General features: G+C 42.3%; 3 protein-coding genes across 3 annotated transcripts in view; all 3 read right to left on the bottom strand.

The window, feature by feature from the left end:
• LOC130562554 (extracellular calcium-sensing receptor-like) overlaps nt 1–1,223 on the bottom strand; it is a 3,592-nt gene extending 2,369 nt beyond the window's left edge. The window contains exons 1-3 of the mRNA XM_057347636.1: nt 1,009–1,223; nt 407–698; nt 9–281 (exon numbers count right to left, since the gene is read on the bottom strand). Coding sequence (XP_057203619.1) covers nt 9–281; nt 407–698; nt 1,009–1,223 — 780 coding nt within the window. The remainder of the gene's footprint in view (nt 1–8; nt 282–406; nt 699–1,008) is intronic.
• A 2,273-nt stretch (nt 1,224–3,496) lies between these two features.
• LOC130562553 (extracellular calcium-sensing receptor-like) lies at nt 3,497–8,706 on the bottom strand. The gene is made up of 5 exons (XM_057347635.1): nt 8,401–8,706; nt 7,427–7,718; nt 6,415–7,242; nt 4,500–4,635; nt 3,497–4,407 (listed from the first exon to the last, which is right to left on the bottom strand). Exons 1-5 carry the CDS (start codon nt 8,619–8,621, stop codon nt 3,497–3,499), a joined length of 2,388 nt encoding a protein of 795 aa, XP_057203618.1. The 5' UTR covers nt 8,622–8,706.
• A 1,986-nt stretch (nt 8,707–10,692) lies between these two features.
• On the bottom strand, nt 10,693–19,837 carry LOC130562631 (extracellular calcium-sensing receptor-like). The gene is made up of 7 exons (XM_057347755.1): nt 19,574–19,837; nt 18,963–19,254; nt 18,303–18,834; nt 12,277–12,557; nt 11,949–12,176; nt 11,692–11,815; nt 10,693–11,606 (listed from the first exon to the last, which is right to left on the bottom strand). Exons 1-7 carry the CDS (start codon nt 19,792–19,794, stop codon nt 10,693–10,695), a joined length of 2,592 nt encoding a protein of 863 aa, XP_057203738.1. The 5' UTR covers nt 19,795–19,837.
• Between the last annotated feature and the right edge of the window lie 3,339 nt (nt 19,838–23,176).

Here is a 23,176-nt window from a genome sequence, read left to right as displayed (position 1 = left end):
CCTTCCACTATGCGCTTTATATCTCTGCGGTTGTTATCACGGGGCAGCATTTCAGAAAAGCCAACACACCCTCCAAACAACTGCACCTCTTGATGGAAGGACTGAGCGGCATAGATTCCATAATCATCATCACTATAAAGGAGACCGACCCATGTCCATCCAAAATGTCTCAAGATCTGCATCATAGCCCTCACCTGGAAGGCATCGCTGGGGATAGTTCTGAAAAAAGAGGGATATTTCTTCCTGTCACTCAGACAGGAGCAGGTGGCAAAATAGCTAACCTAATAGAAGAGACACAAATATGAATCAAATCAAGTCTTAAAAAAGTGTTATATCTTTTACAAAATTGTGTCTATTAATCCATACATTCGCTTTTAACGCTTAAAAAATATTGCCTACATCTTACCATAGGCACTCGAAACAGCCCCAGCACACTGGAGATCGCAATGGAGTGAGTGGACCCTGGATCCCCGACAATAGCAATCACTGGTGGTGGTCCAGTACAGTCGAGGTTGGAGATGGACTCCTCTGTCCCACTGACCAGAGCTGTTGCAGCACGAAATGCCACTCCGAGCTTTACACAGTTGTCATACAGATAGTAACCAAGAGTGATGTTAGGCAGCAGACTGGGATTTTTATTGATCTCCTGTAATGCAAAAACCATAGTCTGTGCCTGCTGGAAGCTTGCCATATCAAATCTAAAAAAATGCAAGAGAAAAATGATATTTAATTTTTGATTTACAAAGATACAATAAATTCATAGATACTGTATTGTAGATCCAACATAAATCAGTCTTTTTACTTTTAGTATTGTTTAAGATTCCTCAATCATGAATTATAATTTTCATTTAATTTGCAGAAGGCACATGTTTGTTTCTACATTTAACAAAGCACATACTAACAAAAACTATATGCAATTGCTAAAAAAGCATTTTTCTTTAGTCTCTTTCAATTTGTTTTTTTGCACTCATGCCCAGCTGTCCTTATTCAGTTTGGCTCCAGACTCACTGCTCACAGTATGGTGGATCTGGCTCAGTTCTGAAGCTCAGTTCTGGGAACACTGTGAGAAAATGAACCTCAAACAGGCCTCCGAGTATTAGATCTCCATCCTGATACATCCCGTTCAACTTGAAGCGTCCTTGAAGCCGACATGTGCCTGCACTGACCACTGACACTACAGAAATGCAGTTAATGGACAGGTACAGACATAGAGTGATCCACATCTCTCTCTCTTGCTATCATACCAATTCGGTTCTGTTATTTATATTAAGGATTGTACTGTATGGGGTGTTGCTTTAAACAGCAGGCGGGGCATCTCAGGAAATCTCTTTATGCTTTTTGTAAATGTAGTTTGGAGAATAGCAACTTAGTTAAAGCTGATGCACGATGTAGTTTCATTTGCTTTTATTGAACTACTCATCAGCTCATTAAAGATAGTTTTACGGTTAAAGTATGTTTTCCTTACGACTGAAAAGTCGTTGTGACGCACATATAAAAAATTACATTCATTGTTATCTGTTAATTTTATGTAGCCTTCATTTCCTCTAAAGATAAAACAGTGCAATGCAGTGCAAAAATTAAAACAAATGTGAAACTGATGTAAAAATGAATACTGAAAATTTCTTCATATTAACACAGTATATTGTGCCATATATATATATATATATATATTTATTTGTCTTGAGTATTGTGCACATTTTTAAAACAAATGTGAAACTGATGTAAAAATGAATACTGAAAATTTCTTCATATTAACACAGTATATTCTGCCATATATATATATACATATATCTATATATATATATATATAAATATATATTTATTTATTTGTCTTGAGTATTGTGCACATTTTCTGTTTGGTCACTTAATTCCTTTTGTGCAGAAACTGTCTCATAGTTTTGATTATTTTATTTTTATTATGTGGATAATAGTAAAAGTAAACAATGAGTAGGTTTGTCTAAACTTTGAATTTGTTCAGTATACATCATGCTGCCGAGGGTGATGGCATGAACATCAGGCTTGTCTTATCATAAAGTATAATTGTGTTTCTAGAATTGCCCTGTAGATGGCAGTGTATCCCTAGATTTTGTGTTAGATCGTCAGGCAAGTTTGCTTGGGTTGTTTTGCACAACGAGCTTCTGTCTTCAGTACACTTCAGTTTCATTTCACATGGGCAGTTTTGAAATGATGTTAATCCTGCTCTAATACACAGAAACAGAAAAATATTTCATGGCATTTTATATTGGCTATCTCATTAATTTTGTTGCTCTCCTGTCATTTGTGCTGTTCAGGAATGTCACCATGGAGTTGCGTGAACACCGTGATCATGTACGTTTACCCAGTGTCCTTTGTTTATAGATATCACCTTTCTACAGTACAGACTGCAGCCACTAGTGTTTAGCATCTTCTACATCGGACAACTATGCTGTACATGATGATGTCATTCAGAATCAGCTTCTGGAGGTGGCCTGCATCCCACAAACCAGTTCAGGTTTTACAATACAGCTGTAAAGCTCAGACATAATGCTTTATCGTTGATAATGTTGTTTGTGTAATATATTCGTTTTTTTGTCATATTAGCCTTTGACTCTCTAAAATGCTTGATTCTGAATGGACATTCTTGTGTTGTTCAGAGCAAAACTCTTAAACCTATTTCCTAAATAGATGTGCTCGTATTTTGTCTATCCACAGTTTTGAAGTCTTGAAGTAAGCTGATGACATATTCCAACTCGAATCAATACTTATGTTAAATATCTTTTTGTTTATTTGTGTGATACAGTAAGTAGCCATAAAATAATAGCACAATGTACAATTAGATGTTTTCTATCTTTCTTTCTTTACAGGAAGAAAAAAACAAAAAGAAAAACATAAAAAAGGTAGAATACAGTACTGTACATGGTATGGAAAGAGTAAGACCATTCTAATAAAGCAATGTCAATGAAATGTACAGAACCCTGAGCTAATCAATATCAGCAGTCTCCTGGTGAGCAAGCCAAAACTCCAATGAATGGAGAAAAAAAAAACTGTGAGAAGCCAGTCTCAGCCGAGAGGGTCGGGTCTCCTCTGATGTGTTACAGCTCCACACAGTAATTTTGATTAAAAGTTACAGAGTAAATGTTTTTGATTAGTTAGGAGAGCTTATTAGTTGTGATTTATTACATTTATATTTGTTTGAAGTTGCAGAGGAATGTTTTAGGCAGGGATAATAGAGGCATAATGTAAATGAGTGCAGCTACAACTTAATTGTAATTTATTGTATATTTTACTGAAATCAAATAAATACAAATAATACATTTATTTAAGCAGTATGCTATCAATATTACATTTGTAAGTTTAGTGTATGTTATGTTCATTCAACATGACAGTAAATAACAATTAACATCAAAATAACATGAAGCGAAATAATGAATGTATTTTAACTGTAAGAATGGCTACTGATTTTATGTATCTGTCAAGCACCAACGGCATCAGAACCACAGTAACTGATTGAAAACTATTAGCTTTGTGTGCCTCTTCCCATGATGGCTTTCTTAGTGTTTCTCTCTGGATGTAAGATGATGATGTAGCACTTTGGTGCAAATATAGCCACCAGTAACCCAAAACTTGAAGCCAGGATGGCAAAAATCTCCACAGCCACTGCATATTTCCCTGGTGAGCTGACATATGCTGGAACAAATGTGATCCACACAGCGCAGAAGATCAACATGCTAAATGTTATGAACTTTGCCTCATTAAAACTATCTGGAAGGTTTCTTGCCAGGAAAGCTAACATGAAGCTTACAGCTGCCAGCAGTCCAATGTATCCCAGCAGCACAGCAAATCCAACCACTGAACCAATAGCACATTCATACACTATTTTAGACCTGATATACTGACTGTTTCTATGGGGTGTTGGAGAAGCATTTGATAGCCAGACTGCACAAATCACCACCTGAAGGACAGTGAGGACCAAGACTGTGCCTCTTTGTTGAGCTGCTCCAAACCATTTCATTGCACTTTTACCTTCTGGCCGAGATGACTTGAACACGGCTATTACCACCATAGTCTTGACCAGAATGCTGGAGACGCACAGAACAAAACTAATGCCAAACACAGCATGTCTCAACTGACACGTCCACAACTGTGGACGACCAATAAACAGCAGCACACACAGAAAACACAGTTTGAGTGACAGCAGCAGCAGGAAGCTGAGCTCTGAATTATTGGCGCGCACTATAGGTGTGTTTCTGTGATGAGTGAAGATGACAATTACAAAAGCACAGAAACTGGTGCCTATAAGGGAAGCAGTGGTCAGAGAGATGCCCAGAGGTTCCTCATAGGACAGATACTCCACTTCCTTTGGGACACAGAGAACCTTTTCTGGATTGGACCAGAACTCATCTGGACACACCGTGCACTCAGTCGAATCTGTGAAAAACATACAAAGCGAGTTGTACAAAGTTGCAAAACATGTGCACCAAATACTTCAATAATTTGAATAATTTTGTATTATGTCTCACCTGTTGTGTTAGAAATCTCTCCATCTGCACATGGCAGGCAGTCAAAGCAGCAGACAGGAAGGCCCTTCCTCCTGGCTCGTCTGGTGCCTGGAGGGCAGCTCTCACTACACACAGACCGCGGAGGCTGAAGGAACATCTGTATGCAGATTTAGAGTATTTAAATAATCTATTCTAATTTGGTAACATAACATTATAAGCATGAGCTAGCATGAACCAACAATGAACAACACTTCTACAGCTTTAATAATTCTGAGGTCATGTTAATTTCAGCATTTATTCATACTGTAATATTTTTTTTAATAAAAAATATTATTTTGTCATTAACTAAAATGAACAGAGACTGTTAATGCTGTAAACTATTGTTCATTGTTAGTTCATGTTAGCTAATGCATTTCCAACAAACACAACCCTATTAACGTGTTTTTGCATGCATTGACCACTTTGTTTTTGTTAAATATTAGGTTCTACATAAACCTGAAACAGGCATATCTGTTACATCACACAGGTCTGATGTCTTCTAATAGGTAGTCTTCAATCCGGAGTCTAGATGGCAGTCTTGGCTTTGCTTTGTAAAGCACGTGTGGTATTGTAGATCAAAAAGAGATACCTAATCCTATTATGGTTATCACAGAATTTAGCATTTTCGATTCACCACAGCTTCTGTCTTCAGTGCATGTACGCACACACACATACATAGCTCAGCATGTTATAGCCATGTGCAATTGGAAGTTTGATCACTCCTGTCTTGGGCAACACCACTAAAACACACCATAACTTTCAGGATTAAAGACTAGAAAAATACTGTAAGCGTGAAGTTTTGCCCAAGTGCTCAAACTGACGTCATCAGTAAAAGATAGCCGGAAGTACATTTTCAGATTATGAATAAAGACTCTAGCTGCATTGCAATCAGCGTTGACATGTGGCATGTGGTGTTAAATGTTGTAAATGCAAGTGAAATGGCTTTAGGACAGACATGGGGCACATTGTCAAAGATAATAGATATGCGCAACTGCTATTACTATGAATAAGAGGGGAATGCAATGCTCAATATGGCCACTAGTGAAGGAAATACTGCCTTCCAGCAAAAAGAGCCAAGCGGCATCCGTTAAATGGTGCGTTCCAAATGGGATATATCACCTTCTGAAAGGCCCTTCAGAGTGAAAACAATCATGGCCGCCATATTGAAGGGTCGTTCCAAACCGAAGTGCTCATAACTGGCCACTTCAAAGGGCCCTTCGTGAATGAAGGATTTGAAGGGTACAACTGATGGACACTTCACGCCCCCATGATTCTTTGCACAGATTCTTTGCATGGTGACGGCGCCTCCTTATGGGCACGGAATGATGACGCAGAAGGGCACCTCATGATACAGTTGTTTGGTCCCCTACACCCTTCAACCCTTTGAAGCTCTCACTCCAGAGGGTAATCTCTTTAAAGGGTTTAGGGCATAGGGATGATCCCTTCGAAATGTAACGCAGGAAAAGAGTGACATTCTCTAGGGGAGGGGCTCTATAGAAAGTTTCGTGAGGCCCATCCCAACATGTGCCAACTGGTGCTCAATCTGTGGAGTAGCTGAGCAACCTCAAAAAGCTAGCAATTTTAAAGTTATCGGTCTTCCCCGTTCAATTACTGTGGATAGTACTTTAGTCTTGTGTGATAAAAATAGCTGCCCCGGAGGCGCTGCAGACATGGACCCTCTGTCATTTTCATTCAAGTTAGTTTGAATACACTTTTTACATTATTGTATTTGTTTATATATTTATTTACAAATACATTCAAAACAGTAGACATAATGTTTTTTAAATCATGTTTAATGAAACAGATCTGACAATTCAAAGAATCTACTAGGTAAAAGGCAATAAGAATGTAAAAGGTAAAGTTATCAGTGTCAACGTTTTTAATTATTTATTTTCAGTCTGTCTTGTATTACCTGCCAGGGCTGCAGGTTGGTTATGTCAGCACATGTATTCTCACTGAATGGTCCTCTCCCCTCCTCACACTGCATCAGGTCATGAAGTGCATGTGCCAGAGCATAAACTGCCTTATACACATTATATGAAGCCCTCAGCTCTGATACATCAGTGTATGCTGTGTTTGTACTGCTCAGATCCTCTTGACCTGTACACAGCTTTTCTCCCGCATTGCCTTCATTCTTAATCTTGCATCCAAACATACTCTCCCAAAAAATTCTAACCATACTGTTTTCTGGATCATTGTCAGGACGGAGGCGTAGCAGGAAGTCACTGAGTCCCTGAATCTCTCCTCGTCGGATGGCAATACCCAGCGTCCCCCCCAAAACAGGCATCAGCCGTGGAGCGAGAAGCACAGGTGAAGTTGCCCAGGCCTCACTAGCAATCCATTGTCTGCCTGTCACATTTTTCAACAGCATCTCGTCAACAAGGGGTAAAAAATAGCTTGAAGTGGAAAACACAACAACCACCATTCCTGTGGAATCCTGAATAACACTCATTATACGTTGTATTTCCTTTGGGTTGTTATCAGTTGGTAGTATCTCAGAAAAAGCCACACAGCCCCCAACCAGCTGCATCTCTTGATGTAAGGACTGAGCTGCGTGTTTACCATAATCATCATCACTGTAGAGGAGACCCACCCATGTCCATCTAAAATGTCTCAAGATCTGCATCATAGCCCTCACCTGGAAGGCATCGCTGGGGATAGTTCTGAAGAAGGACGGGTACTTTTCTCTGTCACTCAGACACGAGCAGGTGGCATAATAGCTAACCTAATGATGAGATGGGAGAAAGAGAGAGAAAAGGGAAACAACTAAGTCATTAATGTTATAGCAACTGCATTATTGTGTTCAGACACAGACTTTTGCTTATTTTCTGACGTTATTTTTGATATTTGGTATGATTCTTATTTTAGGAGCATAGCTGCAGGAAAAAAAATAAAATTGTATCTCTTACCATAGGCACTCGGAACAGTCCAAATACACGGGAGATGGCAATAGAATGAGTTGAACCTGGATCTCCAATGATTCCAATCACTGGTGGTGGTCCAGTACAGTTGAGATGTGAGAGAGACTCTTCTTTTCCACTAACCAGAGCTGTGGCTGCACGTAATGCCACTCCAAGCCGCAAACAGTTGTCATAGATTTGGTATCCAAGCATGATGTTAGGCAGCAAATTGGGATTATTATTGATCTCATTTATGGCAAAAACCATTGTCTGTGCCTGCTGAAAGCTTGTCATATAAAAGCTGAAAAAACAACAACAACACAAAACAAAATTAAGTTGTCAACAGTAACACACTATGACAGTAACACAGACATAACATTTTTTAAACAAAATTTTAAATACAATCTCATTAGGTTATTATAGTTAACATTTCTGTTTATTGAAATCAAATGAAATATTGCCTTAAAATAATTGGAAAAACTTAAACTAAATGAGAATTTGTAATGTTGCCTAAGAATATGTTTAAGGCACTAAAATTATAATATTAAACAAAAAACAAAATAAAAACACATTAATCTCATAAAGAAACAAAAATACATAATATAATTACAAAAGCATATAACGAAATCGCTAGAAATTGAACTAAAATTAACATAATTAAACATCTAAAAATAACTCATTTCAAATATTGATAAAACTACTTAGTACTTTGAAACTAAAAAACAAAACTATAATAACTCATATTATAACTCACTGCTAATTACAAGATCAAATATTTTGACTTTGTCCCACAATCATTTTTGTACATTTCATATGTACTGTAGATAAATATACACAAATTCTATTTATATTATATAAGCATTAAGTGATTTTAGTCCTGTTTCTGGTGTTTCAGCTCCTAACATGATTACACTGACAAGTGACGGTGTATATACAGTACAGTGCATTAAAAAGTCCTTTCAGTTGTTGTGGTCCAGACTCACTTCTCACACTGTGGTAATTCTGGTTCTGTTCTGAAGCTCAGCACTGGGAATGTTTTGAGGTACTGAACCTCAAACAGACCACCGATGATTAAATCTCCTCCCTGGTACATCCCGTTTAACTTGAAGCGTCTCCAGATCTGACACGAGCCTGAACTGCTCGTCAACACTGCAGAGATATACTGAGATAACAGCAAGAGGCAAATGTGCAGAATTATCCACATCCCTTCCTCTGTAAGTGTCACTTTATCTTTTACACTCTGCTCAGTGATTTGTCCTGAAGATTAAGTGTGGTACTTTTTTATAGAGCAGGCGGTACCACTTGGGCATCTCTGCAAGTGAAGACGTCATTCTGGGACTCTTCACCTTATCATCATGTTAGAAATAAGAAAATTCTAAAACATAGGGCTAATAATGTAGAATTTAGTTTAGAATTAGGTTAAGAGTCCTTTTACAGGCATATTGTTTAAATTGACACAAGTCACATACAATAAATAAAGCCATTTTTGTACAAATCTGGTGCATGACATCTGTATGCAGATTTAGAGTATTTAAATAATCTATTCTAATTTGGTAACATAACATTATAAGCATGAGCTAGCATGAACCAACAATGAACAACACTTCTACAGCTTTAATAATTCTGAGGTCATGTTAATTTCAGCATTTATTCATACTGTAATATTTTTTTTAATAAAAAATATTATTTTGTCATTAACTAAAATGAACAGAGACTGTTAATGCTGTAAACTATTGTTCATTGTTAGTTCATGTTAGCTAATGCATTTCCAACAAACACAACCCTATTAACGTGTTTTTGCATGCATTGACCACTTTGTTTTTGTTAAATATTAGGTTCTACATAAACCTGAAACAGGCATATCTGTTACATCACACAGGTCTGATGTCTTCTAATAGGTAGTCTTCAATCCGGAGTCTAGATGGCAGTCTTGGCTTTGCTTTGTAAAGCACGTGTGGTATTGTAGATCAAAAAGAGATACCTAATCCTATTATGGTTATCACAGAATTTAGCATTTTCGATTCACCACAGCTTCTGTCTTCAGTGCATGTACGCACACACACATACATAGCTCAGCATGTTATAGCCATGTGCAATTGGAAGTTTGATCACTCCTGTCTTGGGCAACACCACTAAAACACACCATAACTTTCAGGATTAAAGACTAGAAAAATACTGTAAGCGTGAAGTTTTGCCCAAGTGCTCAAACTGACGTCATCAGTAAAAGATAGCCGGAAGTACATTTTCAGATTATGAATAAAGACTCTAGCTGCATTGCAATCAGCGTTGACATGTGGCATGTGGTGTTAAATGTTGTAAATGCAAGTGAAATGGCTTTAGGACAGACATGGGGCACATAGTCAAAGATAATAGATATGCGCAACTGCTATTACTATGAATAAGAGGGGAATGCAATGCTCAATATGGCCACTAGTGAAGGAAATACTGCCTTCCAGCAAAAAGAGCCAAGCGGCATCCGTTAAATGGTGCGTTCCAAATGGGATATATCACCTTCTGAAAGGCCCTTCAGAGTGAAAACAATCATGGCCGCCATATTGAAGGGTCGTTCCAAACCGAAGTGCTCATAACTGGCCACTTCAAAGGGCCCTTCGTGAATGAAGGATTTGAAGGGTACAACTGATGGACACTTCACGCCCCCATGATTCTTTGCACAGATTCTTTGCATGGTGACGGCGCCTCCTTATGGGCACGGAATGATGACGCAGAAGGGCACCTCATGATACAGTTGTTTGGTCCCCTACACCCTTCAACCCTTTGAAGCTCTCACTCCAGAGGGTAATCTCTTTAAAGGGTTTAGGGCATAGGGATGATCCCTTCGAAATGTAACGCAGGAAAAGAGTGACATTCTCTAGGGGAGGGGCTCTATAGAAAGTTTCGTGAGGCCCATCCCAACATGTGCCAACTGGTGCTCAATCTGTGGAGTAGCTGAGCAACCTCAAAAAGCTAGCAATTTTAAAGTTATCGGTCTTCCCCGTTCAATTACTGTGGATAGTACTTTAGTCTTGTGTGATAAAAATAGCTGCCCCGGAGGCGCTGCAGACATGGACCCTCTGTCATTTTCATTCAAGTTAGTTTGAATACACTTTTTACATTATTGTATTTGTTTATATATTTATTTACAAATACATTCAAAACAGTAGACATAATGTTTTTTAAATCATGTTTAATGAAACAGATCTGACAATTCAAAGAATCTACTAGGTAAAAGGCAATAAGAATGTAAAAGGTAAAGTTATCAGTGTCAACGTTTTTAATTATTTATTTTCAGTCTGTCTTGCCATGACGGCTTTTTTAGTGTTTCTCTCTGGATGCAATATGATAATGTAGCACTTTGGGGCAAAAATGGCAACTAGCAGTCCAAAACTGGAGGCCAAAATGGCAAAAACTTCCACAGCCACTGCATATTTCCCTGGTGAGCTGACATATGCTGGAACAAATGTGATCCACACAGCGCAGAAGATCAACATGCTAAATGTAATGAACTTGGCCTCATTAAAGTTATCTGGGAGGTTTCTTGCCAGAAAGGCTAACAGAAAGCTTACAGCTGCCAGCAGTCCAATGTATCCCAGCAGAATGGCAAATCCAGCCACTGAACCAATAGCACATTCATACACTATTTTAGACCTGATATACTGGGTGTTTTTATGAGGTGCAGGAGAAGCAGTTGATAGCCAGACTGCACATATTATAACCTGGACAGCAGTTAGTACCAAGACTGTGCCTCTTTGTTGAGCTGCTCCAAACCATTTCATTGCACTTTTACCTTCTGGCCGAGATGACTTGAACACGGCTATTACCACCATAGTCTTGACCAGAATGCTGGAGACGCACAGAACAAAACTAATGCCAAACACAGCATGTCTCAACTGACACGTCCACAACTGTGGACGACCAATAAACAGCAGCACACACAGAAAACACAGTTTGAGTGACAGCAGCAGCAGGAAGCTGAGCTCTGAATTATTGGCGCGCACTACTGGAGTGTTTCTGTGATGAGCGAAGATGATCATCACAAGAGCACAGAAGCAGGTGCCGAGCAGTGAAGCAGTGGTCAGAGAGATGCCCAGAGGTTCCTCATAGGACAGATATTCCACTTCCTTTGGGACACAGAGAACCTTTTCTGGATTGGACCAAGAGTCATCTGGACACACTGTGCACTCAATTGCATCTGTGAAAGATATACACAGGAAGTTGTATATTTGTTTCAAATAAAACTTATTTATTAATTTTTATTATTTGATATTACATCTCACCTGTTGTGTTAGAAATCTCTCCATCTGCACATGGCAGGCAGTCAAAGCAGCAGACAGGAAGGCCCTTCCTCCTGGCTCGTCTGGTGCCTGGAGGGCAGCTCTCACTACACACAGACCGCGGAGGCTGAAGGATACATCATTAAAAAAATGAAGCATGTATCTGTAAAATATAAACTCTTAAAAGCATACTCTTTTAGTGACCATCATGCACATCTATAGTTTTTTCAATTCTGAATGTCAAATATAATGTACATTACTTTTCTAGTGTCAAAGTTCCAGTATAATGCTTCTTCATTCAGTGTGAGCACTTTCCCTGTTGCCGCCCCTTCATCCACCACACCGACTGTTCGGACAATGATGGACCCATCAGATCTCGGCTGCCAGTTCATCACATCATAGATGGCCAGAGCATCTCCATTCTTATCAAATGACACACGGTCCCCAAAACCTGTGGTGAAGTTCACTTTCTGTAGGTAGTGAACTAGCTGTACAGGTTAAAAAAGTTTTACTTGTATGTTTATACATCTTGTGTTTTGCAAGAATTTGTAGTGTACAAAACTGTTTCTTTTCTGTGTATAGAATTACCTGCCAGGGCTGCAGGTTGGTTATGTCAGCACATGTATTCTCACTGAATGGTCCTCTCCCCTCCTCACACTGCATCAGGTCATGAAGTGCATGTGCCAGAGCATAAACTGCCTTATACACATTATAAGAAGCCCTCAGCTCTGATACATCATTATATTCATTAACTGTACTGCTCAGATCCTCTTCTCCTGTACAAATGTTTTTTCCTTCACTGTCTCCGGTCTCAAATTTACACCCAAACATATTCTCCCAGAAAACTCTAACCAAATTATTTCTTGTGTCATTGTCAGGACGGAGGCGTAGTAAGAACTCAAGAAGTCCCTGGATCTCTCCACGACGGATGGCGATGCCCAGTGTGCCCCCAACGAAGGGTGCGTATCGTGGAGCATGAAGCACAGGTGAGGTGGTCCAAGCTTCGCTTGCAATCCACTGTAACCCTGTCACGTTTTGCAACAATAACTCATCCATCAGGGCTAACAGATCGGTTGAGAATGCCACCACTACTTTAGCTGTAGAGGCCTCAATCACTCTCACTATGCGCTGAATGTCTCTGCGATTATCATAGGGCATTATTTCAGAGAAAGCCACACAACCTCCATGCAACTGCATCTCCTGATGAAAGGACTGAGCGGCATAGATGCCATAATCATCATCACTATATATGACACCTACCCATGTCCATCCAAAATGTCTTAAGATCTGCATCATAGCCCTCACCTGGAAGGCATCGCTGGGGATAGTTCTGAAGAAGGACGGGTACTTTTCTCTATCACTCAGACAGGTGCAGGTGGCATAATAGCTAACCTAATGAGGCCATGCAGAGGAAGAGAAATTATTAAAATATTTTTAAAGCATTATAAGTACCGTGACATTATAATGTGACCATAAATAAAAGCATTATATCTAAAATAGCATGAATGTTGTTATCTGCACTCCATTTTTTAAGTTGTCTTACCATTGGAACCCTAAATAAGCCGAGCATACTTGAAACTGCAATGGAGTGTGTGGACCCTGGATCCCCCACAATAGCAAGAACTGGTGGTGGTCCAATACATTTGTGGGAGCTGGGGAGGGTCTCCTCTGTCCCACTGATAAGAGATGTAGCCGCCCTGAATGCCACTACAAGCTTTAAACAGTTGTCATACACATTGTATCCAAGAGTGATGTTTGGCAGCAAGTTTGGATTTTTATTGATCTCATCTATAGCAAAAATCATAGTCTGCGCCTGCTGGAAACTTGACATATAGAATCTAGGGATAAAAAGCAACATTTTAACATTCAGTGACTTTGACAGGAGAATCAAACACATTATAAAGTCCAATTTCAATATGAAAATAATTTACAAAAGGGAAGTTTTGTAAATCTAAAATAATCAATTTTTTTATATTCGATTCACACTGTAAGATTTTAAGTAATCATTTTCTTTGCAAGTAATTATTACAAATAATCAAATTATTCAAACAAAAAAGGCATTGAAGTTTTTCTCTAATTTTGACTTAATATCATATTTTCTTTGAAAATTTCAGTTTTCTTTCACATTTTTTATTAGGTATCACTGTCCTCCTGTGCAGCCCAAACTCACTCTTCACACTGCGGTTGTTCTGGCTCCATTCTGAAGCTCATGTCTGGAAATACTTTGAGGTGCTGAACCTCAAACAGGCCTCCAATAACAAAATCTCCATCCTGGTACATCCCGTTCAATCTAAAGTGTCCCAGGAGCTGACATGAGTCTGAGCTGGGGATGAAGGCAGGCGATATACAGGTAAAGCAAAGATACAGGCAGATGTTTACAGTGATCCACATCTCTCTCTCTCTTGATCTCTGTTTGACCCCCTCACCCTCTCAGTGCGTCAAGATATTATTAGAGCTGTGAATGTTTTTTTCTATGAAGTAGGAGGTGCCTCGTGGACCTCCATGGAAATTAATACGTCATTTTTTTTAGGGTGGTAAATTATAATTAACTCCAAAAGCACCTTAAGAATCTGTACACTTACCAGTCAAAAGTTACTCACTTATTCATATTTTTTACACTTTTAAAAAAAGTAGTAAGTTCATCAAAACTGGAATAATGTTTAAACTAAAAAATCTAAGCTAAAAATAAATTAAAAACATGTTATATTTTAGTGTCTTTAGTGTAGTCACCTTTTGTCTAGAATTTGCAGGAATGTTCTCCTGGAATTTTATCAAGTAGCTTCTTAAAAATGTGAAATTAGTCCTAAATCGTATATAAATTATATTATTTGTTTAATAGGTGTCCTAGAGAGAAACAGCTTTTGTGTATATTTATTAATTTACTGGTTGGTGTGATTGAATTTGTCCGTTTTCTTACTCATACTGGGTGTGGAGACATGAGCTGGTGTGACAAAATCATAAAACAATGTGTCAATTTTTAAGTAACACTATCAGTTTTTAAACTCTTTCACACTCAAAATTCTATCAAGAGTCTAAAGTCTTCTGACAGTCAATGTGTCACACTGGACTTCATCTAGATGGCAGTCATGAGCTGGACTTTGTGTTCCTAATGCTCATGTTGTTAGGAAGGACACTAGAGTCAAACGCAGGGTAAGCAGATTTAATGAAAAAAATCCCACACTCACAAAAACACAACACTAAATAAAGTCCATAACAGTGAATAAACCAGAGGGGAAACAAAGGCTCGAGAGCTTGGCCAAATGACCGTAGAAGGGGAGAAAAAACAAAAAAAAGAAAATCCAAAAAATGCCCGCACTAAGCGGGAGGTGTGTGAGGCAAGAGAATCCACAACAAGCCCAACCGGGCTAGAGAGTTGACCTGAGGTTCCGTCTGCTGTGAGTCAAACTCAGGGGAGCCAGAAGCCAGTGTTCTTAACACCACTATGGTAATCCATACCGAGTGGTAGCGAGTGCAAACAAGAGTCCGTTAGGAGGTGACAATATAGTAATCCCAGTGCGTAGCTCACACAGTCGAACTGTACGAATCCCTTGGTAAAAAGCCTTCGAGAGGCTCCCCGGAAGAGAACTGGTTGACTCGCCTTAAATAATCTCCGTGAGGAATAACCACAGCTTGAAGTCAGAAGGGATGGTTGCCAAAACAAGGACAGGAAGAACAGGACAGATGAGTACAGCACTGGAGCCTGGACAAGACAAGATAATCAAAATCTAGATATAACAAGACAAAACTTTCAGAGTGCTAGACAAGAGGCCAGAGATCGCCACGAGATAACTCTAACGGACTGACAAAGAACAACGTAAAACACAGGGAATACAAGGTGAAGCAATCAGAAAGGAAAACGAGACACCAGTTGGGGAGAGGGAAAGTTAAGGGGAGCCAGGTGAATCGGGGAAATCAATAATGAGACGTAGATAGGATATCAAAGGGGGCGGGGCCACACACATGCGGATTCCAAGCACATGGCAACTGTCAAGTGCTCGACAAAACAAAAACAGAAGACAAGACAGACAAAACCCAGAGGTGCTAGACCCAAGCCCTGACAGTACCCCCTCCCCAGCGGCACCACCGGGCGTCCGAGGAGGGGGCTCACCTCGACGTTGGTAGAACTCCTTAATCAGAGACGGGTCCAGAATGACGGAACCCAACCCATCTTCGCTCCTCTGCGCGATAACCCTCCCAGTCCACTAAGTACTGGACGCCTCTGCCATGGCGACGAACGTCTAGTAATCTCCTGACTGTGTAAGCCGGAGAGCCATCCACTAGACGAGGGGGGGGGGGGTTTGGGATGATTGCTGGCAGGATGGAGTGGAGAGGAAACGACAGGCTTGACCCTGGAAACATGAAAAACAGGGTGAACCCGACCAAGGGAGGGGGGAGTCTGAGCCGCACAGCCACCGGATTAACCATCTTGGTGATGCGGTATGGACCAATGAACTTCGGCGCCAGCTTGCGAGAAGGCGCTCGGACAGGCAGGTCCTTGGTGGAGAGCCATACCCGCTGACCACACACATAGACTGGCGGAGAGGACCGGTGACGGTCGGCCGCTGCCTTGGTCCTTCTCATGGTTCAGGCCAGAACCCCCCTGCCCTGTCTCCAGGTGCGGCGGTAGCGCTGAACGAAGGCCAGGGCAGACGGGACTGCAGCGTCGGGTTCCTGTGATGGAAACAGAGGAGGGTTATATTCCAAGGAACATTCTAAAGGGGACATACCTGATGCCTAGGACTGAAGGGAGTTGTGGGCGTACTCTACCCACGAGAGCTGAGCACCAAGAACTGGGATTAGATGATGTCAAACAGCGGAGCATTCTACTGAGATCCTGGTTGGCCCGCTCGCATTGCCCGTTGGTCTGGGGATGAAAACCTAAAGACAGACTCGCAGAGGCCCCGATCTGTCTACAGAACTCCTTCCAAAACCGGGATGAAAACTGAGGACCCCTATCAGAGACCACGTCGACCGGCAAGCCATGGAGACGGAAGACGTGGTCCACCATCAGTTGAGCGGTCTCCCGGGCAGAGGGAAGTTTGGGTAAAGGGACGAAATGGACTGCCTTGGAGAAGCGATCCACCACTGTGAGAACCACTGTGTTACCTTCGGAGGGGGGAAGCCCAGTGACAAAATCAAGGGCAATATGAGACCAGGGACGGGTGGGGATGGGCAGAGGATGAAGCAGACCAGCGGGGGGCGGTTGAGTGGCTTGCATTGAGCGCACGTGGATCAGGCCGACACAAACTGTTTGACATCAGCAGCCAGTGATGGCCACCAGAAAAGTTGGCGGATGGCAGTTAACCTTACCCGAGTTCCTGGATGGCAGACTAACCTGGAAGAGTGACCCCATCGAAGGACTTCAGGACGCAGCGCAGCCGGCACCAGCAACCTACCCTCTGGACACTCTGCCGGCACTTGCACCCCTCGACCGGCCTCTACAACCCGCTGCTTGATACCCCAGGAGAGGGCCCCGACCACCACCCTCCCTGGGAGGATGGTCTCGGCCGAAAGTTCCCTCTCCGGGGCCTCGAACAGACGCGAGATGGCGTCGGGCTTAAGGTTCTTATAACCAGGCCGGTACGAGAGGGTGAAGTCAAAGCGGCCAAAGAAGAGTGCCCAGCGGGCCTGGCGCTAGCTCAGCCTCTTGGCTGAACGGATGTATTCAAGATTCTTGTGGTCCGTCCAGACCAAGAAGGGCTGCGCTGCTCCCTCCAACCAATGACGCCACTCACCCAAGGCCAGTCTTACCGCTAACAGCTCTCGATTACCAATGTCGTAATTACGTTCTGCAGGGTTCAGTTGGTGAGAGTAGAAGGCGCAGGGGTGCACCCTCCCATCTGCAGGGGATCGCTTAGACAGAACTGCGCCAACCCCGACATCCGATGCATCGACCTCGACAATAAATTGGTGGGAAGGATCTGGAACAGACAAAACGGGTGCAGAGACAAACCGGGACTTTAATGAATCAAAGGCAACCTGAGCGTCATGATTCCACCCGAACGGCACCTTGGTGGAGGTCAATGCCGTAAGGGGCGCTGCAATGAGGCCAAAGTTCCTGATGAACCGCCGGTAGAAGTTGGCAAAACCCAGGAAGCGTTGGAGACCCTTACGAGAGTCGGGGACAGGCCATTCGGCAACAGCTCTTATCTTGGCCGGATCCGCTACGATACCGTCAGAGGAGATAATGTGACCAAGGAATGTGACAGACTCGGCATGGAATTTGCACTTCTCCGCCTTAACGAATAGTTGATTCTCAAGTAGGCGTTGGAGAACCAGTCTAACATGCTGGGTGTGGGCCTGGAGAGAGGGGGAAAATATTAGAATGTCGTCCAGGTACACAAAGACAAATTTGTTAATCATGTCACCCAGAACGCTATTGACGAGGTCTTGGAAGACAGCAGGAGCATTGGTCAGACCAAAAGGAAGAACCAAATACTCGTAGTGTCCCGTAGGTGTATTGAAGGCCGTCTTCCACTCATCACCCTCCCGGATGCGGACGAGATGGTAAGCATTGCGGAGGTCTAACTTAGTGAAGACCCGGGTTCCCTGTAAAAGTTCAAAGGCAGAAGACATGAGAGGTAGGGGGTACCTATTCTTAACAGTTCTTGGATTTTTGTCAGGATGCATGCGTAGCAAAAAGTCCCGAAGTCCCTGGATCTCTCCACGGCGGATGGCGATGCCCAGTGTGCCCCCCAGGAAGGGCAGAAGACGTGGAGTGTGAAACAAAGGAGAGGTGGCCCAACCTTCACTTGCAATCCACTGCCTGCCTGTAACATTTTGCAGGGCCACCTCATCCATTAAAGGTACGACATAAGCTACAGTGGAGAAAACAACCACCACTTTAGCCGTAGAGGTCTGAATCACTCCCACTATGCGCTGTATATCTTCGTAGTTGTTATCGCGTGGCAGAATTTCAGAAAAAGCCACACAGCCTCCAAACAACTGCACATCTTGATGGAAGGATTGAGCGGCATGGATGCCATAATCATCATCACTGTAAAGGAGACCGACCCATGTCCATCCAAAATGTCTCAAGATCTGCATCATAGCCCTCACCTGGAAGGCATCGCTGGGGATAGTTCTGAAGAAGGACGGGTGCTTTTTTCTGTCACTCAGACAGGAGCAGGTGGCATAATAGCTAACCTAATAAAAGACACAATTTTGAAAAAGAAAGACATCATTTTTATATCAAATACGGCTNGTAAATAATAAAGTGAAAACAGTTAATATTCAACGGAAAGATACAGAACATTATATTCTTGACATCCTACCATAGGTATTCGAAACAGCCCCAGCACACTGGAGATTGCGATACAGTGAGTGGAACTTGGGTCACCTACAATTCCAATGACTGGTGGTGGTCCAGTACAGTTGAAATCGGAGAGAGACTCTTCTGTCCCACTGACCAGAGCTGTTGCAGCCCGTAATGCCACTCCTACTTTAATACAGTTGTCATACAGATGATAACCAAGGGTGATGTTAGGCAACAGCTTAGGATTCTTATTGATCTCATTTATGGCAAAAACCATAGCTTGTGCCTGCTGGAAGGCTGCCATATAGAATCTAGAAAAAGCATCACAGTGTCGGAATTCAGTTACTCTAATGAATCTCATGACATGTACAGGTATGTAAAACAATGGAATATTTACTGCACCCTGTAATATGATGTACTTTTTGTCCCTATTTAATAACAATTAAGTCACAATGTTAAATCATTTTAATACATTTTCAAACATGTAAATTAAGTATAAGCAATAAGAGCAGCGAATTTGTTGTTAATGTGCTTCCTTTTTTTCTTTTTCATTCTGTTGTCGTGTCCTTTTCATTTGCAGTCTTTGTTTGCAGATTTTGGGGCTTTTTGTTCAGTTTAGCCCAAGCTCACCGCTGGCAATACGGTTGTTCCGGTTCTTGTCTGAAGCTCAGTTCTGGGAACACTGTGATGAGATGAAATGCAAACAGGCCTCCAATAATAAGATCTCCATCCTGGTACATCCCGTTTAACTTGAAGTGACCCTGAAGCTGACAGAAGCCTGAGCTACTCATTGAAGATACAGAGATACAGTTAAAGGTCAGATATAGACATACATGCAGAGTGATCCACATCTCTCTCTCTCTTTCTCTGGCTCATTAATGTCTGACAAAGACTGTGTGCAGTACTCATTTATAAAGCAGGTGGTGCCACATGGGCTTCTCTAAAAGACGTCACACTAAATCTGTCTGTCTCGTCATTTGACATTTTCTTAACTCTAAACCAGTGGTTCTCAAACTTTTTCGTTGTAAGGCCCCCTTTGTGTTAAGTGCATCGCTCTGCAGCCCCCATATAAAGACGTATAATCTTAAACTTAGAATTTTAATTAAACCAAAAACATTCAGTTTTTCAATGCTGGAACCTCAATTCTTTTGGTTGGTGGTGTCATTTTTCTGATGTTTGATTGCATATAATCTATAATAAATTTCTATATTTCATAAAATGCCACAAAATCTGTGGCCCCCTGGATCCATCTTGGGGCCCCCCAGGGGGCCACGGTCCCCAGTTTGAGAACCACTGCTCTAAACCACTATTTATAGTTTGGGTAAGCTCTAGAAAATATACTTTTTCATGTTAAATCAGTACTGAAACGTAGTGACCATTTAAAAAAAAAAAAGTAAATTGGTAATTTTTCAATAATTCCCTTACTCTTCTTAAAATATATTGAAACCGAAACTTCATCAAGTTATTTATATCTCTCATCATTGAATAAAGATTGTGGTAGTAATGACAAAAGTATTGGGGAGAAAAAAATGTATTGTTACAAAATATAAGAAACTTAAATAACAAAGAAAAGGATCTTAGAAAAAATGCAGTGTTTTGAAGGAGAGTGTGTGTCGTAAATTGTCCAGTAGATGGCAGTCACCTCGTAAGAGGCTGTGTATCTTTCATTTGCCACTCCATCATACACTAACCTGGGAGGCCCTACACACAGACATACTAATTATACTAAACCTAACCTTTATACACACACAAACACATTCATTTGCTTACTCTAAGAGAGTACTCTGCAATGCAAACTGTTGGTTTTAGACTATAAATAATATACAGCTTGCACAAACCCTAACCATTACAGAAAACAACTTTTACATTTTAGAATGAAAAACATATATATTTACTTTTCAAATGCGATTTTAACAAACAAAGAAACCCCAAAATGTTCCTAAATGTAGGCTTTAATAGATTAAGCTAAATTACGAGATCAGATTTGTCCCTAACCAATTCCATATGTGGACATACAGTAGTGTACAAGTATATGCATCGTTTAGTCTAAAATAATATTCTGAATGATATTATCTGTTTAAAATAAGTACTATACAGACAGACTTTACATGTATTTTTAATAATTTACAGTTCAGTGAGTTTGAATTTGGTTGTTTTCTGACTGATACTGGGAAGGAGGCCTGAGCTGGTGTGGCAAAAGACCATTTGTTAATTTTTAAGTTAGCAGTTTCTAGTGTATCTCATTTGCACGAATATTCTAACATGTCTTCTGACAGTCGATGTGTTACACTGCACATCATCTAGATAGGTAGTCATGAGCTGGACTTTGTGTTCATGATGCTCATTATAGCCAGAGGTGGGTAGTAACGCGCNTCTTTCTAGAAGGATGGTCGGAATCCCCCATTCCTTGGCAGCGGCAGTGCTAATGAAGTTGCCCTCCGCTCCAGAGTCAAGGAGGGCAAACCCAGAATGAACGACCCCCTGGAACTGGAGGCGAAAGGGGAGAAGGGTCCGATTCGAGGGAGAGGTTGAGGAAGAGATGGCGCCCACCAGGACTCTCCGGGCTACTGGTGGGCCTCGGCTTTTAAAGGGCATTGCAAGGCAAAGTGGCCAGCCTTACCACAATACAAACAAAGCCCCTGAACCAGACGTTGTTGCTTCTGTGATGGGGAAAGGCGTAGATAGCCCAGCTGCATGGGTTCAGCGTCGGGAGATGGGATTCCGGGCAGAGCAGGAGTGGGTAAGGCTTGAGAACGCCTAGCGGGCAATGGGCGCCAAGGTTGGTTGACTGGGTTGCGCTGGCGGCGACGAGACAGTCGACTTTCAATTCGCACAGAGAGACTTATCAGTGCGTCCAGACCTGCAGGTGAATCCAGAGGAGCCAGCTCATCGGCGACAGTATGATCTAACCCGTCCAGGAAGCGGGCGCGTAGCGCGCTCTCATTCCAGTCGCACGCAGCCGCAAAAGTCTTTAGTCGGATGGCATAGTCTGTGACAGAGCGTCCCTTCTGCGTCAGACGTGCCAGCTCAGCGGCAGCCTCATCGCCTTGGGCTGTTCGGTCAAAGAGGTGGATCATCTCAATGTGGATGTCTTCGAACCGGGAACAGAGAGCAGCCTTGGCCTCCCATACGGCCACAGCCCAGTCTCGGGCAGCCCCGGAGAGGAGAGTTATAACGTCACCCTGCCCAGGGGAACTCCCTCCGATAACAAAACTGGGTTTCCCCAGGGAACCAGAGTCTGAACGCACAAAGGCGTGATCATCACCTGCCTGTGTAAATGCCGCCGCGTGTTTAATCTCGTGCTCAGTACCCATCTCTGGAATGCACGCATAAAGAGGATACCCAACCGGACTGCCGCTATCATTGAGGCCATGAGCCCCAGCAGTCTCAATATTAAACGAAACCGGACCCGTTTGCCCAGCTGAAACTGAGCCAGGCAGTTGTGAAAAACCTTGACCCTTCATACTGACAGCATAGCTGTGTTCTGTACGGAATCTATCTCCAAACCGAGATATGATATCTGCTGTTTTGGGACCAGTGAGCTCTTTTCGAGATTTATTAGAAACCCCAGAGCCCGCAAATGGAAACAAGTGCTTGTGTCTGTAACACTGCTTGCTCTCTGTTGTCTGAGGCCAGGAGCAGGTTATCCAAATTAGCGCACAGCTGGCTGCAGGGTAAGCGGAAGTACGCCTTCCCCCCAGTGAGCCTCATTGCACAGGTCTTGTGCAAGGCCAGGGAAGAGGAGCATCAAATGGTACTAGTTACCCCTTATTGGCCTAACCGGACTTGGTTCTCGGAGCTAAGGCTCTTGAAAACAACTCCCCCTTGGCCGCTCCCCCTGGTGAAGGACCTGCTTTCCCAGGGGAAGGGGCACGTTACGGCATCCCAGGCAGAACCCTGGAACCTCCATGTCTGGACAGGACAAGGAGATCCTGAGTGAGATCCCCCTGTGGTGGTTGGGACATCACTCAGGCTAGGGCCTTGGCCACTAGGCGGCTATATGCCCATAAGTGGCGCCTCTTCTCATCCTGGTGCTCTTCTCGGAGAGAAGACCCGCGGAGTTGCTCGATCGGGAACGGGCTGTCCCTTCCTCAAGAGAGACTGGAGAGTAACCTCTCCCCCATCCACACTGGAAGTGTATCTAGCTGCTACGGCCACTCATCACGACCCAGTTGCCGAGAAGCCTCTGGGACAGCACGACCTGGTCATTAGGTTCCTAAAGGGCGCGAGAAG

The sequence above is a fragment of the Triplophysa rosa genome, linkage group LG12 (assembly GCF_024868665.1).
Source record: "Triplophysa rosa linkage group LG12, Trosa_1v2, whole genome shotgun sequence".
Taxonomy (NCBI): Eukaryota; Metazoa; Chordata; class Actinopteri; order Cypriniformes; family Nemacheilidae; genus Triplophysa; species Triplophysa rosa.
The sequence above is the reverse complement of the archived record's forward strand: the minus strand, read 5'-3'. Positions and strand labels throughout refer to the sequence as shown.

Coding starts and splice junctions, on each gene's coding strand:
- LOC130562553 (XM_057347635.1), bottom strand. CDS start 8,621: ATGTGGATAATTCTGCACATTTGCCTCTTGCTGTTATCTCAGTATATC. Junction 7,719..8,400: donor GAATTACCACAGTGTGAGAA/GTGAGTCTGGAC, acceptor TTGTTTTTTCAG/CTTTTATATGACAAGCTTTC. Junction 4,408..4,499: donor AGAGATTTCTAACACAACAG/GTGAGACATAAT, acceptor TGTTTTTCACAG/ATTCGACTGAGTGCACGGTG.
- LOC130562631 (XM_057347755.1), bottom strand. CDS start 19,794: ATGTGGATCACTCTGCATGTATGTCTATATCTGACCTTTAACTGTATC. Junction 12,558..18,302: donor ACGCATGCATCCTGACAAAA/ATCCAAGAACTG, acceptor GTCCTGACAATG/ACACAAGAAATAATTTGGTT. Junction 12,177..12,276: donor CCAACCTGCAGCCCTGGCAG/GTAATTCTATAC, acceptor TAACCTGTACAG/CTAGTTCACTACCTACAGAA.